We start from the raw sequence: 26,079 nt of genomic DNA, 5'->3' as shown, positions 1-26,079 counted from the left end.
TCATCTCATGGACAGTCAGGGCCATGCTTGCTGTCAACTCCCCAGAAACAACCCTTCACCCAGGACAGGGGGCCCCAAAGGGGCTCTGGGAAGCGTGTGCTGGGCCCTGCATTGGGTCAGTGCTTTGGATGTCTCTCTGCAGCGGCGACTGCAAGGAGATGCCCACCGTGCTGGGCTCCTGGAGGCAGCCACCACATGCCCTGTCCCAAGCCAGCCAGGCTCCAGCCGGGGACCACCAGGGACCCCCTGGTCCCATCGGCACGCTGCAGCAGGGAGACGGCAGACCTGCAGGACGGCCTTCCTGGTCCAGACAGAACGAAGCAAAACTGCCAGAAGGAAAGCGAACCCTGGGGGCCCTCACTGCTCACTGGTGTAAGCCGTCCCCCAAGTGCCTTGACAGTTTACAAAGTCCACGGCAATGACCCAGAGGTTACCACCCCTATCGCAGAAAGTCCTGGTAACTCACCTCTTAATTTAATGTAAGTAAACACACATATAAATACAGTTGCCAACAGCCCTCAAGTGCAGCTCTGGGCCCAGTCTACACATTATCCCTGCCCCACCAGTACTAGCTCCAGTTCAATAAAAGGAATGCTGTGGGCCACCTTTGGTTGCTCACGCCTATAATCCCAGCACAGGCCAAAGTGGGCGGATCACCTGAAGTCAGGAGTTCAAGACCAGCCTGGCCAACATGGTGAACCCCCCCACCACCGGTGAAAATTAGCCAGGCGTGGTGGCGGACACCTGTAATCCCAGCTACTCAGAAGGCTGAGGCAGGAGAATCACTTGAACCTGGGAGGAGGAAGTTGCAGTGAACTGAGACTGCAGCACTGCACTCCAGCCCAGGCAAGACAGCAAGACTGTTGGATTGCTGTGGGCCAGGTGCAGTGGTGGACACCCACAATACCAGCAAGAGGGAGAACTGCTTGAGCCTGGGAGACAGAGGTTGCAGTGAACTGTGATCGTGCCACTGCACTCCAGCCTGGGTAACAAAGTGAGACTCCATCTCCAAGTAAAAAAAAGAAAACAAAGGCCGGGCGCGGTGGCTCAAGCCTGTAATCCCAGCACTTTGGGAGGCCAAGACGGGCAGATCACGAGGTCAGGAGATCGAGACCATCCTGGCTAACAAGGTGAAACCCCGTCTCTACTAAAAAATAATTTTAAAAAAACTAGTGGGGCAAGGTGGCGGGCGCCTGTAGTCCCAGCTACTCGGGAGGCTGAGGCAGGAGAATGGGGTAAACCCGGGAGGCGGAGCTTGCAGTGAGCTGAGATCCGGCCACTGTACTCCAGCCTGGGCGACAGAGCGAGACTCCATCTCAAAAAAAAAAAAAAAAGATTGCTGTCTAACACCACCTGCATCCTGCATTCTTCCCTAGGTGAAGACAAGAACCCTCATGGGCTAAGCCCTAATTTGGGGGCTTACTGGCCATGGATCATCCAGCGGTCATGAAGGGACAAAGACAGCAAAGAGGCCGGGAGCGGTGGCTCACGCCTGTAATCCCAGCACTTTGGGAGGCCGAGGCAGGCAGATCACGAGGTCAGGAGATGGAGACCATCTTGGCTAACACGGTGAAACCCCGTCTCTACCAAAAATACAAAAAATTAGCCAGGCATGGTGGTGGGCACCTGTAGTCCCAGCTACTCAGGAGGCTGAGGCAGGAGAATGGTGTGAACCCGGGAGGCGGAGCTTGCAGTGAGCCGAGATAGCGCCACTGCACTTTAGCCTGGGCGACAGAGCAAGACTCTGTCTCGAAAAAAAACAAAAACAAAAACAAAAAACAAAAAGACAGCAAGGGGGTGAGCAAGAGGCAGGGAGACAGGAGATGGAGGCGACCGGCGGAGGCAAGATGACGAGACGACGAGATGTGCGCAGTGGGCAATCAAAGCTACCACAAGAACCAGAGGATTTTCTCAGAACCATCCTCTTTCCTGGCCCACGGTGGAGCCGAGCAGTGGGCAAGCGGCCATAGCACTGCCACCTCCTGTGAAATCCGTGCTCTGGTCAGGTGCCAGGTCTAAGGGCCTGTTCCCTCACGGCAGCCAAGCAGTGGATTTGGATACCCCATTGCTTGGCCACCCTGGACAGAACCACATCCTTCTCATCCCTTCTCTTGGCTGATTCTCCTCTAATCCCAATTTATTTTTGTCAGCAATTTTACTTTATTTCTGAGACGGCCTCACTCTTATCTCCCAGGCTGGAGTGCAATGGCACGTTCTCAACTCGCCGCAGCCTCAACCTCTTAGGCCTAAGTGATCATCCCCTCAGCCTCCTGCAGGTGTGCACCACCACACCCGGCTAAATTGTTTTTTTTCCAGACGGAGTCTCGCCCTGTTGCCCAGGCTGGAGTGCAGTGGTGCGATCTTGGCTCACTGCAAGCTCCGCCTTCTGAGTTCAAGCGATTCTCCTGCCTCAGCCTCCCGAGTAGCTGGGATTACAGGCGCGCACCACCACGCCCGGCTAATTTTTGTATTTTTAGTAGAGACAGGGTTTTGCTGCATTGGCCAGGATGGTCTCGATCTCCTGACCTTGTGATCCGCCCACCTTGGCCTCCCAGTGTTGGGATTAGAGGCGTGAGCCACTGTACCCAGTCCTTTACTTCTTTTCTGTATCTTTAGTAGAGATGGGGTTTCACTATTTTGCCCAAACTGGTCTCAAACTCCTGAGCTCAAGCAATCCACCCACCTCAGCCTCCCACAGTGCTGGGATTACAGGTGTGAGCCACTGTGCCCAACCCATTATATTTTCTGTCCTAAAATGTGTGCTTCCTTCATGGTTTTGGCTCTTACTCCCCAAGAACTGTATTAGAGCAACTGTTTAAGGCAGGACACTTGGCTGTGAGAGGTCCTGCTGTGTTGACCCCGGGATGCCAGAGACACGTTCTGTGGCCCCAGCTCGGCCTTTGGCGTACACTGTTGGCTGCCTTCCACCTGCTCTGGGGTTTTTGGCATTTCGTGTGTGGACCCTCACTGGTCAATACTTGGGAACCCCAGGGTTGTGGCATTTCATGTTACTGGTCACCCTCCGGATGGCCCAGGGTTGTGGCACTGACATTTCTTCCGGGATTGCAGGTCGGAGGCCCAATCTAGCGGGATCTTGGTCTTGCCTTTTCTTGCTTACTGCCCTAAAACCTAAAATTAGAGCTTTTGGTAACAGCCTTTTCTTTTTTTGAGCTGGAGTCTCGCTTTGTCGTCGCCAGGCTGGAGTGCAATGGTGCAATCTCGGCTCACTGCAATCTCTGCCTCCCGGATTCAAGCGATTCTCCCGCCTCAGCCTCCTGAGTAGCTGGGATTACAGGCGCCCACCACCACACCCGGCTAATTTTTGTATTTTTAGTAGAGACAGCGTTTCGCTGTGTTAGCCAGGAAGGTCTCGATCTCCTGACCTCGTGATCCGCCTGCCTCAGCCTCCCACAGTGCTGGGATTACAGGCGTGAGCCACCATGCCCGGGCCAGCTTTACCCTTCCTATAGTGACTTTACGCTTTCCCTTCTACACTTTGCTTAGAAGAAGCTTGTCGTCGGGTGCTGTGGCTCACACCTGTGATCCCAACACTTTAGGAGGCCGAGGCAGGTAGACTGCTTGAGCTCAGGAGTTCGAGACCAACCTGAACAACACAGGAAGACCCCGTCTCTACAAAAAAATAAAAAAACTAGCTGGGTGTGGTGGCCGCTCCTGTAGTCCCAGCTACTCAGGAGGCTGACGTGGGAGGATTGCTTGAGCCCAGGGTGAGGTTACAGTGAGCCGAGCCGTGATTACACCACTACACTCCAACCTAGACAGAGCAAGACCTAGTCTCAAAAAAAAAAGAAAACATGGCCGGGCGCGGTGGCTCACACCTGTAATCCCAGCACTTTGGGAGGCTGAGGCGGGCGGATCACAAGGTCAGGAGTTCGAGACTAGCCTGGCCAATGTGGTGAAATCCCGTCTCTACCAAAAATACAAAAAAAAATTAGCCGGCCATGGTGGCAGGCACCTATAGTCCCAGCTATTCAGGAGGCTGAGGTGGGAGAATCGCTTGAACTCGGGAGGCAGAGGTTGCAGTGAGCCGAGATCCCGCCACTGCACTCCAGCCTGGGCAACAGGGTGAGGCTCTGTCTCAACAACAACAACAACAAAAACAGAAAGAAAAAGAAAAAAGTTACTTCTTTTGTTGTATTCCGTCAGCGGACAAACACTTCTCATCTGCTTTCGTGCCACCCAGATCCGCCTCTGCGGACAGTGGGGTCTGGAAGGGACGAAGCCACTTGCTTCCCTCCTGCCGCCTCGGCAGGCATCACAGATGTGTCTCGGGCTATTGGGGCGAATCCAAACTTGGCTTTAAAGAAACTCTTTTTTTTTTTTTTTTTTTTTTTTTTTGAGACGGAGTGTAGCTGTGTCGCCCAGGCTGGAGTGCAGTGGCCGGATCTCAGCTCACTGCAAGCTCCGCCTCCCGGGTTTACGCCATTCTCCGGCCTCAGCCTCCCGAGTAGCTGGGACTACAGGCGCCCGCCACCGCGCCCGGCTAGTTTTTTGTATTTTTTAGTAGAGACGGGGTTTCACTGTGTTAGCCAGGATGGTCTCGATCTCCTGACCTCGTGATCCGCCTGTCTCGGCCTCCCAAAGTGCTGGGATTACAGGCTTGAGCCACCGCGCCCGGCAAGAAACTCTTTTTTGAGACAGAATCTGGCTCTGTTGCCCAGGCTGGAGTGCAATGGCATGATCTCGGCTTACTGCAAGCTCTGCCTCCCAGGTTCAAGTGATCCTCCCGCCTCAGCCTCCCGAGTAGCTGGGATTACAGACACCACAACCAAGCCTGGCTTATTTCTTTGTATTTTTAGTAAAGATGGGGTTTCACCATGTTGGCCAGGCTGGTCTCAAACTCCGGATTTCAAGTGAACCACCTGCATCAGCCTCCCAAACTACAGGGATTACAGGAGTGAGCCACCGTGCCCAGCCTCCCACAGTGCTGGGATTATAGACATTACCAACCACACCCACCTCCCACAGTGCTGGGATTCCAGACGATAGCCACAGCGCCCGGCCTCCCACAGTGCTGGGATTACAAACGCGAGCCACCACACCCGCCTCCCACAGTGCTGGGATTACAAACCGAGCCACCACACCCGCCTCCCACAGTGCTGGGATTACAGACATGAGCAACCACACCCGGCCAAAACTACTCAATTTCTACTGCAACACCATTTGGGCCCAATGCAAGTTGGGAGACCACAAAATCTGGTCTTAAACAGTTCTTCATGTCATAATAATTTTACAATTATTCTGTAAAAAGGAAAGCAAATGGAGAGAAGTCTCTTGGGTACAGGCATGTATGGCCCTTTACTGGTTCTCTTACTTCCAGGCACAGGAAGCTAAGGGGCCCCTCATAGCTGCTCCCCCTGGAAGGACACCCTCCCTGGAATCTCCTCAGTTCGGGTCCCACCAACTCTCTAATACAGAATTCCATCAAAAAAGTCATCAGGCACGGTCAGGCGCGGTGGCTCACGCCTGTAATCCCAGCACTTTGGGAGGCCGAGGTGGGCAGATCACGAGGTCAGGAGATCGAGACCATCCTGGCTAACACGGTGAAACCCCGTCTCTACTAAAAATACAAAAAACTAGCTGGGCGTAGTGGCGGCGCCTGTAGTCCCAGCTACTCGGGAGACTGAGGCAGGAGAATGGCGTGAACCTGGAAGGCGGAGCTTGCAGTGAGCCGAGATCGCGCCACCGCACTCCAGCCTGGGCGATAGAGTGAGACTCCGTCTCAAAAACAAAAGCCATCAGGCACAACTCCCCATGATCCCACTAGCCCCGGCCTATACGTTCCACTGCCCTAGTAAGCCCAAGCCGCACCACAAGGAGTGGGGCCCCTAGTCCACGGTAAGAGGCAGCTGACAACAGTGGGGGGCACTCAGAGTGCATGTGCCACCCCGATGGGGTGACCCTCCAAGTGTCCTGCTCCCAGCTGCCTCTCACGCCCACACACAGATGTCATGCGTTACAAACCAGTCCCCCTCAGGAACGAGAGCACTTTGGACTCATTCTGTGTGTTTCCAAAACTTCCCTCCTATGGCCCTGCAGGAAGGAACCTGTCATCCTGATGGGCAGGGGGCTCAGGACCCCCACAAGCTTTCAGCAGAAGGGCAGGCACACAGGATTGGATGCAAAATCCAAAACTTTAGTAGAGCAGGAAGCAAGGAGCCCGAGAGTGGGCACGCCGGCTGTGCACACGCCGGACACTTTCACAAGCACGCAGAACGACCACCTACCACGTCCACAACGCTCCAGATGTCCTGAGTGGAGAGAGCTGTGTTTATTCACCATGTCATACGCGCATATAGGGAACCTCTATTTAGGAGCTGGTGGCCTGCACTCAGCACTGCACAGATAAAAATATACGACTTTCAACACAGATCCAAATACCCTCACAGTTTAAAAGTCAGGATTCCCTACACAAGGTTTAAGCTGACAGGATTCAAGTTCTGAGTTTTCATACATAGCTTTGACTTGTATTAAACACATGTTTATTTACAACGTGGAGAGAGAATAAGGGGCAATTAAGGCCATTTTCTCTTGTGAAACACTGCAAAATATGTACATAAGTACAACCTAATATAGGCAAAGATTCTAAAAATCATCTTTCTTGGCTTCACGTAATTGAGTATCAGTCAGGGAGTGGAGAGCGGCTGCCGATAGCACCAGGCCACGCCAGGCCACGCCAACAGGGGCGTGTGTGTTCACTTTTTCATCGAGCTGGCCTCAGAGCTGCCGCCGAGCCGGGCCCTACACGGGTCCAGGTGTGTGCCGCACCCCAGACCGGTCTGAAGCACATGTCACCGGTCCCTCAGTTCCATTTCCAAATCCACCAAGGTCCACTCAACATACATTTCCAAAAAGAATCCTGCTCTAGGGTCACCTGCGCTGAAGGAGCACACCCGGGGGTCAAAGGGCAGCCACCGGGGGTCAAAGGGCAGCCATCAGGAACCCCCCCAGGGAAGGGCCTGCGGCCGCCAGTCACTGCAACCCCACCTCACCTCCGATGCCTGCTGTGCCCAGGGTGGTCCCGCTCATAGCGACGGCCCGTGCGTTCGTATGACCTCGAGCGCTCCCGTCGCTGATCTCTGTAGTAATGACTTTTCTTCTTGTATTTTCCTGGATTATCCACCCGCTCCCGTGACCTGCTTCGGGAACGGGATGAACTCCGGCTCTGAGACTTGTGTGGCTTCTGGGGGTACTTGCAGTCCTTGGATTTCCGGGAGCCCCGAATCTCAGAGCCTTTGTAGGGAGCACTGCGGGGGGCCTGTCTCGGTGGGGAGTCACTCCGGCTCCGGGAGCGGCTCTGCGACTTGGACCCGCCAGACGTGGAGCCGCTGTCACTTTTCCTGGGAGGAAGAACACGTGTTCTGCAACCGACCGTCTGGCCAGCCAGGCCCAACACGGCCACAGGAGCTCAGACACACCAGCTCCAGGTTTAGAGAAACAAGAAACCACCTCAGGTGAGCATGATTACCCCGAGGGACAGCCCCACCCGGTATCGGCCTCCCGGGTGCGCCCCGAGGCACACACCTCCTCTTAGGAGACGCCGATCGGGATGGGGACCTTGAGTAGCTCTGCTCACGGCTCCGGCTCCGACTTCGACTCTCTCGCCCCTTCGGCAAGCTGTGAACAGGACAGGAGCCAATTACAGACCAGAAGTCTCTCCAGCCAACCCCGACAGCCACCCGGGCCACTCAGAGGTCTTACCCGTTCACAGGGCTGTCTGCCTTGGCTTTCTTGGTGCCCTCCACCCTCCTCTTCGTGTTCTTCACAGAGAGTGGGGAAGGCTTGCTCCCCTTACCTTCTTTGGGGGATTCCACTAGAATCAGAACAAGAGGTTAAAAGCCAACCACAAAAAAACTCTCCCAATAAGAAACAAGTTAGTAGAGCAAGATAAGGCCCCTCTCCAGGTCGAACAGCGATGCAGACTGTAACTGCCTGCTCCCAGCCTGGGACCCGGAACTTACACAGGCATCACAGAAATGCAGATGGGGCCGGGCGCGGGGGCTCACGCCTGTAAGCCCAGGGCTTTGGGAGGCCGAGGCGGGGAGATCATGAAGTCAACAGATCAAGACCAGCCTGGCCAACATGGTGAAACCCTGTCTCTACTAAAAATACAAAAATTAGGTGGGCTTGGTGGTGCGCGCTTGTAGTCCCAGCTACTCCAGAGGCTGAGACAGGAGAATTGCTTGAACCCAGGAGGTGGAGGTTACAGTGAGCCGAGATCACGCCACAGTACTCACCTGGCAACAGAGCAAGACTCCATCTCAAGAAACACAAAACAAAAAAAACCCAAAACATATATATGTGTGTATATATACACACACACACACACACAAATTACCTGAGCGTGGTGGTGGGCGCCTGTAATCCCAGCTACTTGGGAGGGTGAGGCACAAGAATCACTAGAACCTGGGAGGCAGAGGTTGTAGTGATCCCAGATAGTGCCATTGCACTCTAAGCTGAGGAACAGAGTAAGACTCCGTCTCAAAAAAAAAAGAAAGCTGGGCATAGTGGCTCACGTCTGTAATCCCAGTACTTTGGGAGGCCGAGGTGGGCAGATCACCTGAGATCAGGAGTTCAAGACCAGTCTGACCAACATGGAGAAACCCCATCTCTACTAAAAATACAAAATTAGCTGGGTATGGTGGCAGGTGCCTGTAATCCCAGCTACTTGGGAGGCTGAGGCATGCAAATCGCTTGAACCTGGGAGGCAGAGGTTGCAGTGAGCTGAGACAACGCCAATGCACTCAGTCTGGGCAACAAGAGAGAAACTCTGTCTCAAAAAAAAAAAAAAAAAAAAAAAAGAAATGCAAGCTGGGCACAGTGGCTCTGTAATCCCAGCACTGTGGGAGGCCAAGGCGGGCGGATCACAAGGCCAGGAGATGGAGACCATCCTGGTTAACATGGTGAAACCCCATCTCTACTAAAAATACAAAAAATTAGCTGGGCGTGGTGGCGGGTGCCTGTAGTCCCAGCTACTTGGGAGGCTAAGGCAGGAGAATGGCATGAACCCGGGAGGCGGAGCTTGCAGTAAGCCGAGATTGCACCACTGCACTCCAGCCTGGGCAACAGAGCGAGACCCCACCTCAAAAAAAAAACACAAAAAACAAAAAAGAATTAGCCAAGCATGGTGGCGTGTGCCTGTAGTCCTAGCTATACAGAAAGCTGAGGCGGGAGGATCACTTGAATCCAGGAGTTGGAAGCTGCAGTAAGCTATGATCATACCACTGCACTCCAGCCTGGGTGACAGAGACCCTGCCTCAAAAAAAAAAAAAAAAAAAAAAAAAAGTCTGGAAGGAGCACATACCCCAGAATGAAGGTTTGGGAGGGTCACCGGCCTTCACCTTTGTGGGGAGTGGATTCCTGCACCCTAACAGACTCACCCAGCTTGGGGGCAGGTGAGAACCCCGAGGTACCATCCAGCACCTGTGCACCCCCAGGCAGCAGGCCCCGGGCTTGGGCCTTTGCCTCTTCCATAGCGTGCTTTCGCTTTTCCACTTCACCCTCCAGGTGTGTGAGATCAACCTGCAAATGTCAGAAGGCGTCCGTTCAGAATCAAGTGTTTCTGGCCAAACACAAATGCATACATGACATAAAAAAATGCTGAAGAACCTTTTTCCGAGCATAAAGCTGCAAGATCTTTAAGCAGATTTCCTGAATTTCTTCTTCAGTTGCTCCAAACAAAAGAAACCAATGGGGACGATTGGGCAAAGGGATCTGTAAAAACAAACACCATCACTGTTACACTTTCCTCAACTTCAAGGCCAGCAAGACTCAGGACAATTAAAAAAACAGCCTGTTGGTTACCAAAATGCTTTGGCCCACATTAGCATAATTTGAAAAATACTACAGTAAACTTTACTGGAGACTGGCGAAAAAAAAAATCAGACTAGAATCTCTCCAAAGTAGCAACACACTGACCTCCAGTGTCCGGGCAGCAAGATAAATGCAGGCACAGGCGATGCTCTCAGGCTGGAACCGCACGAAGACATCCGTACGAAGGCTGTCGTTCATGTAATTCCTGGAAGCCAAACACAGGAAGAGCTGCAGCGCCCCACCCCGGGAACCCAGGTCTTCCGCCTGCATTATCTAGAGAAAGTCTAGATAAATTTACTACTCCTCTAAGGAGTCTATTGCTAGGACTCAGAGCTAGACAGTCCTGTGAATCTCAAGAGTTAATGGAGAAATATTCTAGCTGCTTTTTCTAAATACAGGACAGGAAGGCACAGAAATTATTAGAAAAAAAAAGCTGGCTGAATGTCAGACAATACGTGTTGCTATGAAAGAGAACCAACTTTAACTTTACTTTTCCCCTCAACCTTGGCCTGCTCTCATGCAAAGCACGATGCCTCAGAAAGAAAATGTCTACTGGAGCCACTAAAACGCTTTCGATTAAAGGAATCTCAATGCTCAAAATCCATAGTGCAGAGAAGCATGCAAACTCAAATGAACCGGCTGAGCACGAAGCCGGCGTGGCTGCTGCGAGACAAGCCATCCTCCTGCGCTCCTCTTCCTCTTCCTCCAGGGCGCTGGCGCCAGGCCCCTTCTCTGCTGACCGAGCTGCAGCTTCCTTGAAGGAGTCCACTTGGAAGAGGGAAAAGCCCCTCGGGTGCAAGCTGGACGCGTGGGAGCGTCGTGCGGAGGGAGGCTCCGCACCCAAGGGCAGGCCTCTTCTCAGGCTCACCAGAGCCGCTGCCAACTGTCCCATTTCAACAAGGAGTCTTAAAATGAACATTCATAGAATCAGAAGCAACACAATACTGAGAAGCAACATGATATTGAACATTTCATCACAGTACATTCTTTAAATTTCATGTTTAGAAGCTATAAAAGTACAAAAATTTACATTTTTTAAAAGTTAAAACATTTAAAAACTGGCTACCTTTTTCGCATTTTCCTTCAGATATCTAAGATTTAATAGACTAAAACCAGACCTTATACTAGCTTTATGAATACTGCAAAAACAAAAAGGGTAATTCCGTGAGGACAGGTGAACTGGTTTTATATTTACTGCTCCTCACACACCCCAATAGTGGTGAGCCCTGGAGCGGGGCTGCACCAGCAGACAGGCGGGTCGTGCAGGAATCCGACCCATGGCCCTCCCCCAGTATCTGCCCTAAACAAACCTTGGAGAAGGTAACATACAAACCCATCAGAGATTTCTAAATGGTAAGTCTCTGGAGGCAGCTCCAGGCATCACGGGGGAATCTGTGTGGCGTCTGTGTGGCCGCACCCCCTGATGCAAGCATGTCAGTGTACAGCTCTAACACAGATACACTCAACAATCAGTAACCATTCGGTTTCTAATCAACAACTTTCAGTATTCAAGTACTGATAGTATTAATCCAAGAACTTTAAATTCTTAAAAACAAATGAAATCTTGAGAACATAGAAACTTATTGCTGTATTTGAAATGATACAATATTTTTTAAAGTATCCATGAAATAATTTAAAGATGCACACCTTTTACCAGAGCGTGTCACCCAAAGCTGCTGAAAAGAGCAACTTTAGGGCTTCTAGAAATCATGACATAACCCCACACTGACATCAGCCAATTTGTCTTTTCAATTCTCACAGCTTTCCATACCATTTGTTTTTTTTAAGAGAAAGGTACTGCATCTTTATCATACAGGTACAGCAGTTTTAAAGGGACAAAATTCAAGTCAAGACAGTTATCAACTCTAATCAATACAATTACCAAAGCACGACAGAGGATTAACAAGAAGCACAATCGTCAGAGAACCACAGCAGGAGTCGGCCATGGCTATGCTATGTGCGTACCACCAGTCTAGAGCCAGCCTTCGGTGGAGAGCCTGCACTGGATTGGCTGAAGACGCCGCTGTCCCTGCACCAAAGCGCTTGGACAGCAGAGGAGAAGTCTTAGTCACTTACCCTCAGAGGCTACCCTTTGATTGAAAGAGTACAGAAAAGAAAAGTCAAAATAGGTTCTCTATTAAACATGTCATAGCACCAGACAATTCAGTCAGCAAAAATATGACCCTTACAGACTTAACTCCATGGGAAAAAATTCACCAAAATACCCCCAATACTAAACTGCCACTTTAGGGTTCCTTTCTAGCACATGCGTTGCTAAAATCAGCCCCAGAAGCTTCTCTGCCCCTCTCCCATGGGATGCAATGTCAGCGGAGAAACAGACAAAGTCTACACTAGCCTGTCCCTCCACCTTTCCCGGGAAAAGGTCCTCCTGCGCCAAGTCAACAGCTCCCAGATGAAGCCCACTGACTGCTCTCTTCGGGGGGGACACAGGAAGTCCAGGCTTGCAGGGAGGGACGGGCCACCTACCGTGACTGCCAGTGCCCATTCTGGGAGTCTGACTGGAATTTATACAGCAGGAGCACTGGGCACTCGGACAACTCCAGCCCACAACCAAGTCACTGGGCTGCCTACCCACTGCCCAAGTGCCTCAAGTCAATACATTCCTGCACTGCCCTTGCTGGTCTCATAAAACAAGGAAGCTCAACTCACCATGAGGTCTGGACCAGGTGTTGGTTACGCTCACACTCTAACACCTGAAGGTACATAACGATTATCTGGAAGATACGGGTCAGGCAGTTATTACCAAGAACCTTAAGAGCCCAGAATTCAGATCTTGTGGGTGTCCATGCAGCAAATAAGAGCCTCATGCTAGATCCCAGGAGTGGCTCCTGGCCACACGTCTGGCAGATGGCTCGGCTGGAGGGAGCATTGCGGATGCACCTGCTGTCTGCCTTGGCAGCCAGGCAGGATGCATGCCTGTGAGCCCAGGTGCACAACCCACGGCACAGGCCTCATTCTTCATGGGGCTGGTTTCATTCTCATCTCCAAGGCCTGTCCACCAGTGAGGCTGGCCTGTTCTACACGTCTCTGTACCCCAATTACCAACTCACCAAAATACAATATGAACATACTTTCAGCAAACAGAGAAGAACACTTCAGGCTGGGCATGCTGGCTCATGCCTGTAATCCCAGCACTTTGGGAGGCTGAGGTGGGAGGATCACCTGAGGTCGGGAGTTCGAGACCAGCCTGACCAATATAGAGAAACCTAGTCTCTACTAAAAATACAAAATTAGCTGGGCATGGTGGTGCATGTCTGTAATCCCAGGTACTCGGGAGGCAGAGGGCTATACAGCAAGACTCTGACTCCAAAAAAAAAAAAAAAAAAAGAAAAGCACTTCAATCTGTGGTTCTGTGGTGGGCAATTTATGTATAATTTGAACAAATGGCAGAAAGTCAAACAAGCAAATGAGGAAACCCACCAGTAATAAAGGAGATGGAAACAATTTTTCTGAGTAACAAAAGTGCTCTGTTTCCATGTAACACAGAAGGCACCCACAATGCTGGGACTGAGGGGCAGTGTCGCGGTCATGGTCCTCAGTCAGTACGTGCCGCAAAACTTGCCAGTCATTTCAGGCTAAAGGGGCCAAAATTCCACTAATTCCTCCATAAGAGGAAATAAGGCTACCACTAAAGCAACTTTAGAAAATTAACTGTTGAGACTGGGTGCAGTGGTTCACGCCTGTAATTCCAGCACTTTGGGAGGCTGAGTTGGGTACATCGCCTGAAATCAGGAGTTTGAGACCAGCCTGGCCAACATGGTGAAACCCCGTCTCTACTAAAGATACAAAAATTAGCCAGGTGTGGTGGCACATGCCTGTAATCCCAGCTACTTGGGAGGCTGAGGCATGAGAATCACTTGAACCTGGGAGGCACAGGTTGCAGTGAGCCGAGATCACCCCACTGCACTGCAGCCTGCATGACAGAGTAAGATTCTGTCTCAAAAAAAAAAAAAAAAAAAAAGGCTGGGCACGGTGGCTCATGCCTGTAATCCCGGCACTTTGGGAGGTCAAGGTTGGAGGATCACGAGGGCAAGAGATCAAGACCATTCTGGCCAACGTGGTGAAACCCTGTCTCTACTAAAAATACAAAAACCAGCCGGGCATGGTGGCAGTGCCTGTAGGGCCAGCTACTCGGGAGGCTGAGGCAGGAGAATCGCTTGAACCCAGGAGGTGGAGGTTGTGCCTCCATTGCCACTGCCACCATGCCACTGCACTCTAGTCTGGCAACAAAGCAAGACTCCACCTCAAAAAAAAAAGAAAAAAAAAAAAAAAACTTCACTGTTGAGAAAGAAAAATGTAAACTAAAATTCAATTTTTATAAACTCACCACTATTTTTGAAAGCCCAAACTTAAACAATGCCATTTCCAAAACTCTTAAAAATATATTACTAAAATAAACAGCTGACACTAGAAGACTAATGCGTCAGGAGCTACTTTTGAGATGACAGACAGATGGAAACCGGGAAGCCAAGTCAGGGAGGCACTCAGCCCTCTTCAGAGCCTTCAGCTGCACTGAGGTGGAGAGAGGCGGCCTAGGCGGGCTGGCAGGGCAGGAGCCGCACACCCACCTTATGAGGATGCTTCACATGGACGCAGAAACCCAGCTCTTTGAGAACTCGTCTTTCCGCCTTTATAATTTGGTTCTTTAAATTAACATAATCTTGATCCAATAGTAGAGGCACGGGCTTCCTGCCAAAGAGAGAGCAGAGGGTATCCATCACAGTTGAGCAGAGCAAGCCTTCTGAGATCCCATCATTACCTCCCACTGAGCACCTAACTTAAAAACGCAAACCCCACAACACAACATCGCTGCAAAGTCCATGTCCTCTGAGGAACAAAACCGCACACCGTTTCTCACAGCCCAGTGCCAACCTACTCATCCCTTCCTAACGATCCTCCCCACTTTTCCTTACAGATCAACAGCTTCTGGTGCACAAGCATAGACCGAACATAGCAACAGTTTTAGGATCTCATGGCACAAATGCTAACAGCACTTTATGTGACTCAAGATATGAGGATATGGGGCCGGGCGCGGTGGCTCAAGCCTGTAATCCCAGCACTTTGGGAGGCCGAGACGAGCGGATCACGAGGTCAGGAGATCAAGACCATCCTGGCTAACACGGTGAAACCCCGTCTCTACTAAAAAATGCAAAAAACTAGCCAGGCGAGGTGGCGGGCACCTGTAGTCCCAGCTATTTGGGAGGCTGAGGCAGGAGAATGGCGTAAACCCGGGAGGCGGGGCTTGCAGTGAGCTGAGATCTGGCCACTGCACTCCAGCCTGGGCGACAGAGCGAGACTCCATCTCAAAAAAAAAAAAAAAATGAGGATACATATTGAAGTTCCACAACCATAGAACCAATGAAAGCACAATATTTAAATACAGATGGGCCAGATGCGGTAGCTTACGCCTGTAACACCAGCACTTTGGGAGGCCAAGGCAGGCAGATTGCCTGAGCTCAAGAGTATGACACCAGTCTGACCAACATGGTGAAACCCCATCTCCACTAAAAAAATATAAAAATTAGCCTGGTGTGGTGGTGGGTGCATATAATCCCAGCTACTCAGGAGGCTGAGGCAGGAGATTCACTTGAACCCAGGAAGCAGAGGTTTCAGTGAGCCAAGATTACATCACTGCACTCTAGCCAGGGTGACACAGTGAGACACAGTGAGACTCCATCTCAAAAAAAATAACAAAAAAAAGGGCCGGGCGCGGTGGCTCACACCTGTAATCCCAGCACCCTGGGAGGCCGATAAGCCCATGTTTCTTCTTTTTTTGAAAGAGACTCTTGCTCTTATCCCCCAGGCTGGAGTGCAGTGGTGCGATCTCGGCTCACTATAATCTCCACCTCCCGGGTTCAAGCAATTCTCCTGCCTCAGCCTGCCGAGTAGCTAGGACTACAGGCACCTGCCACCACACCTGGCTAATTTTGTATTTTCAGTAGAGATGGGGTTTCTCCATGTTGGTCAGGCTGGTCTCGAACTCCCGACCTCAGATGATCCCCCCCACCTCGGCCTCCCAAAGTGCTGGGATCACAGGCGTAAGCCGCCACGCCCGGCAAGGTCAGGGTTTTATTTTGTTTTGAGACGCAGTTTCACTCTTGTTGCCCAGGCTGGAGTGCAATGGCACAATCTCAGCTCACTGCAACCTCTACCTTCCAGGTTCCAACGGTTCTCCTGCCTCACCCTCCCGAGTAGCTGGGATTATAGGCACCCACAACCACACCCAGCTAGTTTTGTTTTTTTTTGAGACAGAGTCTTGCTCTGTCACCCAAGCTGGAGTGCAGTGGCACCATCTCGGATCGCTGCAAGCTCCGCCTCCCGGGTTCACGTCATTCTCCTGCTTCGGCCTCCCGAGTAGCTGGGACCACAGGCACCCGCCACCTCGCCCGGCTTTTTTGTATTTTTAGTAGAGACAGGGTTTCACCGTGTTAGCCAGGATGGTCTCCATCTGCTGACCTTTTGATCCGCCCGCCTCGGCCTCCCAAAGTGCTGGGAATACAGACGTGAGCCACCACACCCGGCGAGGCTGTGTTTTCTAAAAGACTTCCATTAACTTCAGGTGCATAAACCCTGGGTCAGAGACAACGGTTCTCTGCTGGAGAAATTTTGCTATTCCAGGGCCGTGAAGCAACATCAAGATACTTTTGGGTTTTTTGTAAACAGGATCTCACTCTGCCATCCAGGCTGGAGTGCAGTAGTGACATCACAGATAACTGTAGTCTCAATCTCCTGGCCTCAAGCAAACCTTCTTCAGTCTCCCAAGTGCTGGGATTACAGGTGTGAGCCACCACACCTGGTATGAGAGAATTTCTGGCTGTCACAACTAAGGTGGGGTACTTCTGTCATCCAGTGAGTAGAGGCCAGGGATGTTGCTGAATCCTGCAACACACAGGAGAATCTCCTACAACTAAAGATTACCCAGCCAGATGCGGTGGCTGAAACCTGTAATCCCAGCGCTTTGGGAGGCTAAGCCCCGCAAATCCTTGGGGCCCAGGAATTTGAGACCAGCCTGGGCAACACAGCGTGACCACATCTCTACCAAATAAAAATTAGCTGGCATGGTGTCGTGCTCCTGTAGTCCCAGCTACTCAGGAGGCTGAGGCAGGAGAAACTCTTGAGCTTACAAGATTGAGGCTGCAGTGAACCATGATCATGCCACCACACTCTGCCCTGGACAACAGGAAACCGTCTCAAGGGGAAAAAAAAGATTATCCAGCCTGAACGTCAATAGTGCTGAGAATAAGACTCCCTGCTGTAGAGCGTTCGGAAACCTGTAGGAAAGAAACAGCAACAGGGCTGTGCACTAGCGCCGGCATGACCCGCCACAGTGCACTATCCTTACTGGAGCCCCTGCCCTCACTGAACAGCATCTGCCGATGCCTCTAAGCAGACCCTGTTCGTGGAACTTGAGAATGCGCTCATGAACATCCCACATGTTTAGAACCTCAGGCCTGTACTGTTATACAAGTGTCACTGCAGCTTCACCAAAAAAAAAGGAAACAGACACCTATGATAGACTAAACAACTCTGACCGACTCACTTTTTCTCTCTCAGCTGTCGAAGGCGGTGAAACACATTGATGACGTCCCGTATGCGTCTTGGAGCCTCTTCTATCTTGGAAGCCAGGTGGACACAGGCCATTGATACATGCTGAAGCGGAAGCATTGCAACACGCCCATGTTTGTCCCCAGCCACGGCGTCCTGACGGCCGCCAAAGGCTTGAAGGCTATTCAGACCAAAAGGGAGGTGCACCCAGGGAAAAAAAAAACCAAGAAACAGAACCCTCCGGCACAGAGCTCAGACTAGGGGGCAGGTACTCGCTCCCCTGAGTACCCGGGCAAAATAACAAACTGTTTTCCCCGCAACATATTTCGCTAGGAATGAAGTGCAGGAGGAAACCTTACCTCCATGGAGTGCTTCACGAAGGACTTGGTATAAAAGAACCGCTGGAACAACACCTGCCCGGTAGCCATGGCCACCTAAAGTAGAAGAAAGTTTCTGTATTTTCAAACGCACCATTCAAAGCTTTCGCGGCCAAAAGTCATCGAGTAACGTGGGACTCCCCACGCAGAACCAAACACTGAAACACTTCCCACGTCCACAAAGGCTCTTCGCGTCCCGCCGTCGCGGGATCCAGCGCGCTGGCGGGCGGGGAGGCCCTGGGTCAGGGGCACGGGCTGGCTAGGGGCTGGGGTCGCAGCAGGGGCTGCGGTCGGGGCAGGGGCTGGGCTCGGGGTCAGGGCTGGGGCGGCGCGGGCCCGACTCGCCGCCAACAAAGGGCGGCTGCCGCCCCAGCGGTTACCTGGGCCCGAGGCTCGCGGCCGCGCCCTCACCTGCGGCAGGCGGAGCAGGATGCCGGCCGCCTGGATGAGCTCGCAGCCCACCACGCGGAGGTCAGTCTCTGTGTCGGTGTCGAGGCCACTCGACATGGACGGCGTGAAACGGAGCTTGTCGTCAGGCAGGAGGCAGTTCTCCAAGGTGATGAGCACCCCAGAGTACAGCCTGTCCCCGATCAGCACCCCCTGCGACCCCGAGGGCGCGCCCCCAGAGCCCGGGGCGCCGGCCGCTGCTGCTGCGGGAGCGGCCGACCCTGCAGCCCCAGCCGCCGCCGCCGCCGCCGCCGCCGCCATTTTGTGCCGCCGACTCCCCTTCGGCTTCTTCCCGCAGGGCGGCTCCTCGGGACGCTCCACGGCCCGCCTCTTCGCGTGTCATTGGTTCGGCCCGCGACCAGCGGGACGCCGCCTAGCGGCAATTGGCTACGCAACCTGCCCGTCAGCAACGCGCCAAACGCCGACGCCGGAACCTGGCGTGGGTGGGGCGGGCTCGTTACCCAGCAGGCTCTGCGGTGCCGGCCGACCCCGGAAGCGTGTCTGTCCCGAGCGGAGGCGCGGGTCGCGGGTGCGGTGCTGAGAGTGCTTGTGTGTGCGCCCCGAGCGGGGCTGGGACTCTTCCAAGATGCCCGCGTTCGCACAGAGACCTCGGATCGCGGAAGCTCGCGTCTCAAAACGCCTGTGGGTCAAGGGGGTCCATCTCGGTCGGATCTGGGGCGGGACGACCGCCCACTGCTGTTCCCTGGGCGCGGGCAGGGTCAGAGGCTCCGCTTGGCCTTGCCCTGGATGAGACGCGCGTGCCCGGAGTCACCCGGCCGCCGTCGGCGTCGTGTCTTCAGTCCTTATTGACTCCAGGTTTTTGGGATGCGTATTAACGCCAGACTCCCGCAAAGTCTTGCCTTCAAAACTCAGCCCCTGGGGAGACACGGGTGGAGGGGGGACTGGAAACGTGGCCTCGACGCCTCTACAGAGCCCCTCCAGCATTGGGAGGCCTAAGTACCTCAAGGTTCAGGCCCCGGAAGGAGTCGGGGGAGGGAGGTCCGGTGCTGTACGTGTGAAGGAGCTACCCCACAAACGCCAGGGAGACAGTGAGGGGGTTCTTGCGTTTGTAACGTCTTAACATCGCTGATCGACCACAGCTGTGCAGGAGGGGCAGTAGGTATCTGTTGCTACAGTTACCGGAACCTTTGCCAGGACTAGTGCAGGACCACGGGTGAGGATAGTGGGGAAGCCTGCGTGGGGCAGGGGAAGGGTGAAGCAGTGAGAAGAGGGAAGGGCAGCAGAGGCCTGAGTGGTTGCAGGTTCACACACCGAGCTGCCAGTGACTGCCTAGCTCAAACGGGCTCAAATCCAGAGGCCACCATTGCTCTTCACCGCTACCCCCAGGTCCAGCTGTCCACTAGCTCTGCCATGATTGATACTGCAGCTCAAACAGTGCCAACTAAGACCCACTCTCCTCACCGCCTGCTATGGGCAACACGGTGTGGTTACAGCTTTACTCATGTCCTCTTTCCCCAGGCTGGCAGCTCAGGGATGTCTTGTCTGTTACAACTGCAAGCTCTCCAGTAAAGAAGGAGTTTCCTCTTCTACACAGCTGGTTTCTCATTGGTGCTGCTTGCCCTGAGCTGTGACTGCCCGAGGACTGGGAGGTTGGTGGTGCCTCCAGCCAATCAGGGGCAGACCCCGGGGCTGCCTGGAAACAGGACTATGGTACAAACCAAATGAGTGCTGGGAGCAACCCACAGGGCTCTGCGCATCCATGTCTTCCTTCACTGACATGAAATGCAGAAAAGGCAGCTTTGCCACAGCACCGCATAATGCACAGAACGTGGCCGCCCAAGGCTGTCCTTGACCCCGTTGTCCAGAAGCCATTTACCAAGGGCTCACAGGCACTGAGTGCCCCGCATAGCCAGACACTGCACTCAGGCAGTGGAAAGGACAGTGAACGAGACTTGGTCCCTGGCCTCCAAAGTCATAGAGCATAGCGGCTGTCATCAGGCAGTGACAAGGGCCAGGAGGGGGACCTCTTAAGGGGCCATGCAGTTATGGAAGCCAAAAAGAAGGCCTGCAGTGAGGATGGAGTGGTCGGCCTGAAGCCATCTCTAGCAAGTGGCCAGGACTCTGATTGTTCTGTGCAGGTTGGAGGTAGGTGGTGAGTCTGAGAAAGGGGCCAGAAAGACTCCCCAGCAACTGCTGGCAAAGGGTGAAGGGCACATTGCCACAGGATGCAAGCCACCTGCCTTTGCAGGGGGGAAGATGGGCATTCAGCTTAGGCGCTCCTATGGCAGGGTCAGCAAAACAAGCAGGTTGCAGCAGGGGTCTGTGCACTGCTAGGTAAATGTGGGGGGGCATCAGCAGGTAGACAGCGGCTGATAACCAGGGTTTCAAGAGCCTTCCTGGGGCAGAAAGACCAGGGGAGAAGTGTGCATCACCCTTGGGGTTAAGGGATAGTTGTCTGTTGGATGTTGCTTCCTGGAGATGCCTGAAAAGCCAGTTCAGCCAGCGGGGACCAGGCCACCACCCGATGTGAGCGTTTCCTCCAGTCCCTGCTGGGTGCTGAATCTGGCGGACAGGGAAGCTGAAGGTGCTGTTCTGAGTGGCGGCTGAACTGAGCCACAGGGCCCTGCTGGACGTAAGAACACTGGAGGCCGGGGAAGACAGGGCTGAGGTCAGCCCTGAGCGGAATGGAGTAGGGACTCAGGGTGGGTCAGGGAACTGGAAAGTGGGCACTGTGCACGCAGCCCTTGAGGGGAGCCCAGGTAGGGACCCCCCACCATGTGCAGAAGGCAGCTGCCTGCTCAGCTGCATCCCACAGCCAGGTGTCGCCGCAGCCTTGGTTGGAAGCAGGACGTGCTCCTCCATGCGCACGCTCGCTATCAGAAAATGACTCCAAAAACTGAAGTGTTTGAGTTTCATTCACACAAAACACAGACGTCATCTGTGACACTCTGTCCCGGAGAGACAGGGCCTTCCCTCATGCCTGTTACTGGGATGTAGATAAACAAAAGAACAAATCAAACAAACTGCAAATTACTCTGTGTCTTTTCCTAATCAATACAGCAACAGTCCTCAGTGGTACTGCACCACCCTGGAAAAAATGCCTTCAGGTTCCTTCCCATCCCCCAAGGCAGCAGCAAATCCTTCGTGTCGCCTCCTGTTGGCCAAGGCAGCCAAAGATTTAAAAGTCTTTGGTTCGTAGATGGCCAGATCGGCTAGGACTTTCCTGTTGAGCTCCACCTGGCACTGGGAAAAGAAAGAATCAGAACCTGCAGTCAGTGTGCGTGGGTGCGGCGCTGGCTCAGGCTGCACACTCGCCTGGGGGGAGGGAAGGCCCAGGAGGATCCTATCTGGGTGGCACAGCAGAGGACTTGCAGGCAGGATGCTGAAGGATAAATGTGGACAACGGTGAGGGAGGCAACTGTGGAATCCGCAGGGCGGCTGGAGCCCAATCCCAACGTTAGCCCAGGGAACCAAACGCCTTGTTCAGGGTCTTTGGTCACCACCCTGACTGAACTGACTGCTGGCCTGGGGTAACACTTTAAGCCAACTTGGAAGTGCTCACAAGACCCGCAGAGGATTTCAGAAACTAGTGAAGTGCCCACAAGAGAGCTAAGAACTGCAGATGATTTCAGAAGCTAGTGAACAATGCCAGAGTTTAAGGAGCAGAAAAGAAGGGGGGCTGTATCTGAGCATTAAATTCAGCTACCAAGGCTGGGTGCGGTGTCTCGCCTGTAATTCCAGCACTTTGGGAGGCCAAGGCAGGCAGGTCACCTGGGGTCGGAGGTTCGAGACTGGCCTGACCAACATGGAAAAACCTCATCTGTCCTAAAAAATACAAGAAAAAGGGCCAGGCGCGGTGGCTCAAGCCTGTAATCCCAGCACTTTGGGAGGCCAAGACGGGCGGATCAAAAGGTCAGGAGATCCAGACCATCCTGGCTAACACGGTGAAACCCCGTCCCTACCAAACTCCTGATGTCAGGTGATCTGCCTGCCTTGGCCTCTCAAAGTACTGGGATTACAAGTGTGAGCCGCCACACCCAACTTCATTGTTTAAACTTTTAAATTAAACTTTGAAGCTACAGTTAAGTTTTTCTACACCCTTTTTCTTTTACTTTTTTTTTTTTGAGACAGTCTTGTTCTGTCACCCAGGCTGGAGTGCAGTGGTGTGATCTCGGCTCACTGCAGTCTCTGCCTCCCAAGTTCAAGTGATTCTCCTGCCTCAGCCTCCAGAGTAGCTGGGACTACAGAAGCCCACTACCATGCCCAGCTAATTTCTTGTATTTTTAGTAGAGACGGGGTTTCACCGTGTTAGCCAGGATGGTCTCCATCTCCTGACCTTGTGATCTGTCCACCTCAGCTTTCCAACGTGTTGGGATAACAGGCGTGAGCCACCACGCCCGGCCTCTTTTCTCTTAATGGGGAAACATCAGGACTTACATCTCAGAAACACATGACTTGTTTCCAATTCTGCTCTGCTGCCAACCAGTGTGGTAAGCTCCCAGACTTGCGAGAACCCCACACCAAGACAGAGTGCAGCTACAGTGCAGCGGGAGTGGCACCCCTCACCTCTGCTGCATGGACCACTACCGGGCTGGGTCAGGTCTGATGGGAGGGTTTTATTTATTTTTTGAGATGGAGTCTTGCTCTGTTGCCCAGGCTGGAGCGCAGTTGTGTGATCTCAGCTCACTGTAGCCTCCACCTCCCAAGTTGTCAAGCGATTTTCCTGCCTCAGCCTCCGGAGTAGGTGGAATTCTAGGTGCCCGCCACCACGTCCGGCTAATGTTTGTATTTTTAGTACAGACAGGGTTTCACTACCTTGGCCAGGATAGTCTCCAACTCCTGCCCACCTCAGCCTCCCAAAGTGCTGGGATCACAGACGTGAGCCACCCCACCCGGCCATGGCTTTCTTTACTCTTTGTCAGACAGGGTCTCGCTCTCACCTAAGCTGGAGTACAGTGGTGCCATCATAGCTCACTGCAGCTTCAAACCCCTGGGGGCTCAAAGTGATCCTCCTGCCTCAGACTCCTCAATAGCTGACACTACAGGTCTGTGCCACCACACCCAGCTATTTTTAATAGTTTTTTTTTGTAGAGAGTGGTCTCACTATGTTGCCCAGGCTGTTGCTGGCACTATTCCTAGGCACGATCCCATCACTCATCAACATGGGAACTGTGACCTGCTCCGTTTCCAACCTGGGTTGGTTCACCCCTCCTTAGGCAACCTGGTGGTCCCCTGCTCCCAAGAGGTCACCATATTGATACCAAACTTAACACGGACACCCCATCAGCAAAGAAAACTACAGCCCAGAAGTCAGTCTCAGGGATCCTCTGGCCAAAGCCTCCTGAGTAGCTGGGCTACGGGAGGCACCGCCACACCCCACATGATGGTTTCTGCAGACGTCCATAATTTCAGCGGGGCCCACATGCTCACCCATACCTTAACTAAATTGCCAATGAACGCTGGATACTTCAGGCCGTGTTCCTGGCTAGCAGCTGTAATTCGATTAATCCAGAGCTGAAATAAGAAAACATGGAGATACTTAAAAATGACTTCTGGATGTTATGTCCTAGCAAAGACTCTAATTGAACTAAGGAATATTTTTCTAAAAGTAAATAGGAAAATAAAAAAAGCAAATAGCTATGATGGTGACATGTGCACACTCCAGCCTGAGTGAAATCAAGACCCTGTTTCAAAATTAAAAACAGCAAAAACCCGGCTGGGCGCAGTGGCTCAGACCTGTAATCCCAGCACTTTAGGAGGGCAAGGCAGGCCGATCATTTCAGGTCAGGAGTTCGACACCAGCCTGGCCAACATAGCTGAACCCGGTCTCTACTAAAAACACAAAAATTAGCTTGGTGGCGCACACCTGCCGTCCCAGTTACTCGGGAGACTGGGGTGGGAGAATCGCATGAACCCGGGAGGCGGAGGTTGCATTAAGCCTAGATCACGCCATTGCACTCCAAAAAAAACACAAAAAAACAAAAACACGGGTATGTTGGATGCTAGGTTCATGAGGCTGAGGCGGGAGTGGTGAGGCGCAGAAATGAGATGGCACGTGGACAGAGTGGAGGCGCTAGCCTCTCAAAAATGCCGGGGGTTCAGGGTGTGCAGAGCTTGCCAGCAGGCGTGGTCTCTTCGAGGACCACCACGGCAGCAGCCAGTGGCCCTGGAGGGTGGGCAAGGGGCTGTGTTGACTTCAGCTGCCGGAGGGAAGGGAAGCCACCGGAGGGGAGATGAGAGCAGCAGCGACTAGGGCGGTGGCTGGCGACGCAGAAAGAGTGGCAAGGCGGCTCTGCAGTGGCCCGGGCGAGGGGTTAGAGCGGGGTTGACAGTGGGGGTGGCGAGGGGGGCGGGAGAACGGATGTCCCACAGTCAGCCTGCGGGACGACATAATTTGTCGGAGTTTCGAAGCGAGGTATGAAAGGAAGAAAGGAAGGAGCTGAGGGTGGCCGAGCGGCTGCACACTCGCTGGGTCGCGAAGCAGAGACGCAGGGGCCGCGACCGCCCTGGCCGACGGGTGTCCCGGGTCCACGCTTACGGTCCTCATGTTCTTTTTCTTCAGGTATCGGGCTTTGGTGCATTTCACAAAGGCTCGAATCACGGCTCTGACCGCCAAACTGTAGCAGCGATTTTTCCTCCCCCGGAAGTGCTGGGTCAGAAAACGAGAAACCAAGGTTGTCAGCGAGGCCCGCGCCGGCCGCCCCTTGGCCCGCGGGATCCCCCGCGCGCCCAGTGCCCAGGCCGGGCGGGCGGCACTCACCCTGGCGTGCTTCAGCACCTCCTGGATCCGAAAGTAGCGGTCGGTGACGCGATTCCGCAGCCAGAGCTGCGCCGTGAGGAAGACCATGGTGCCTGCAGGCCGGCGTCCCGTATACTCAACAACGCACGCGCCGCGCCGCCGCCATCTTGCCTGGGTCGGAAATGGCGGTCACGAGCGCTTCCGGGTCAGCGCCTGCGATGACTTCCGGGGCGAAGGTCGTCTCCCGTCAGCCCGCGGGTGCCGGGCTGCGTCTCTGAACCCGCGATGGTGGCGCTTGTGGGGGAGCGGGTGTGGGGCCGTGGCGGGGACTGAAAGGAAAAAGGGGCCGCAGCGCCCGTGGCCATCCGCAGGCGATGAATAAACAGCAGCTGCAGCGCGGATCCTCCTGGAGCACGGCCCGGCCGCAGCTGTGGCTCCGAGGGCGCCATGAGGGCCGCGGACCCGGGACAGGGGCGCCGGGGCCGGGGAACGCCGGGTGTGGCGCGGGCGGGGAGGGCCAGGCCGCCTCCTAGGGCCACTAGAATGTTCAGGAACCGAGGTGGAGATGGTCGCGTCGCTGGGAAAGTGCCCGTTGCCCCTGAAGCCTTCTCCTTGTTGACTTACTCATTTTGAGATGGGGTCTCGCCCGGTCGCCCTGGCTGCGGTGCAGCGGCCGGACCTCGGCTCGCCGCGGCCTCCGCCTCCCTAGTAGCGGGACGTCAGGCGCGCGCCGCCAGCCCGGCTAATTTTTTGTGTTTTTTGTAGAGGGGAGGTCTCCCTGCGTTGGCCAGGCTGCTCTCGGACTCCTGGCCTCTGCTGGGATTACAGGCCTGAGCCACCGCGCCGGCCCTAGAAATTCTAAGCTTTTCGCGGTGGTGCCAATGCCTGCAATCCCAGCACTTTCGGAGGCCGAGGGGGCAGGATCACTTGAGTCCAGGAGTTCCAGACCAGCCTGGGCAACATAGTGAGACCCCAAGCTCTACAAAAAATTAAAAAGAAATTAGCCGGGCGCGGTGATGGCGCGCGCCTGAGGACCCAGCTACTCAGGAGGCTGAGGCGGGAGGCTCGCCTGAGCCCTGGAGGTGGAGGCTGCAGTGAGCTCAGATTGCACAACAGCCTGGGCAACGGAGCCAGAGTCTCTAAAAAAAAAAAAAAAAA

General features: G+C 53.7%; 2 protein-coding genes across 7 annotated transcripts; both read right to left on the bottom strand.

Annotated features, from left to right (window-relative positions):
- Positions 1-6,267: 6,267 nt before the first annotated feature.
- CCNL2 (cyclin L2) lies at positions 6,268-18,512 on the bottom strand. 6 transcript variants are annotated; one of them, XM_007980998.3, is made up of 12 exons: positions 18,186-18,497; positions 17,757-17,831; positions 17,393-17,502; positions 14,421-14,541; positions 12,502-12,566; positions 9,937-10,036; positions 9,628-9,732; positions 9,399-9,540; positions 7,720-7,831; positions 7,543-7,635; positions 7,011-7,358; positions 6,268-6,897 (listed from the first exon to the last, which is right to left on the bottom strand). In XM_007980998.3, the coding sequence occupies exons 1-12, from the start codon at positions 18,480-18,482 to the stop codon at positions 6,810-6,812; spliced, it is 1,656 nt and encodes a 551-aa protein (XP_007979189.1). In that variant the 5' UTR covers positions 18,483-18,497; the 3' UTR covers positions 6,268-6,809. The 6 variants fall into 6 exon arrangements, with proteins under 6 accessions (XP_007979189.1, XP_007979192.1, XP_007979190.1 ...); XM_007981001.3 differs by having other exon boundaries at positions 6,268-6,892; XM_007980999.3 differs by having other exon boundaries at positions 6,268-6,355.
- A 2,567-nt stretch (positions 18,513-21,079) lies between these two features.
- On the bottom strand, positions 21,080-26,073 carry MRPL20 (mitochondrial ribosomal protein L20). The gene is made up of 4 exons (XM_007980997.3): positions 24,943-26,073; positions 24,721-24,831; positions 23,619-23,696; positions 21,080-21,425 (listed from the first exon to the last, which is right to left on the bottom strand). Exons 1-4 carry the CDS (start codon positions 25,027-25,029, stop codon positions 21,252-21,254), a joined length of 450 nt encoding a protein of 149 aa, XP_007979188.1. The 5' UTR covers positions 25,030-26,073; the 3' UTR covers positions 21,080-21,251.
- Positions 26,074-26,079: the final 6 nt, after the last annotated feature.

This window comes from Chlorocebus sabaeus, chromosome 20 (genome assembly GCF_047675955.1).
Source record: "Chlorocebus sabaeus isolate Y175 chromosome 20, mChlSab1.0.hap1, whole genome shotgun sequence".
NCBI classification, from domain to species: Eukaryota; Metazoa; Chordata; class Mammalia; order Primates; family Cercopithecidae; genus Chlorocebus; species Chlorocebus sabaeus.
Note: the sequence above shows the minus strand (reverse complement) of the source record. Positions and strands in the feature narration are given on the sequence as shown.

Coding starts and splice junctions, on each gene's coding strand:
- CCNL2 (XM_007980998.3), bottom strand. CDS start 18,482: ATGGCGGCGGCGGCGGCGGCGGCGGCGGCTGGGGCTGCAGGGTCGGCC. Junction 10,037..12,501: donor CACCTGGTCCAGACCTCATG/GTGAGTTGAGCT, acceptor TTTGGCTTCCAG/GAATTACATGAACGACAGCC. Junction 6,898..7,010: donor GGGCACAGCAGGCATCGGAG/GTGAGGTGGGGT, acceptor GTGCTCCTTCAG/CGCAGGTGACCCTAGAGCAG.
- MRPL20 (XM_007980997.3), bottom strand. CDS start 25,029: ATGGTCTTCCTCACGGCGCAGCTCTGGCTGCGGAATCGCGTCACCGAC. Junction 24,832..24,942: donor AGGTGCTGAAGCACGCCAGG/GTGAGTGCCGCC, acceptor TTTCTGACCCAG/CACTTCCGGGGGAGGAAAAA. Junction 23,697..24,720: donor AGAAAAAGAACATGAGGACC/GTAAGCGTGGAC, acceptor TTCTTATTTCAG/CTCTGGATTAATCGAATTAC.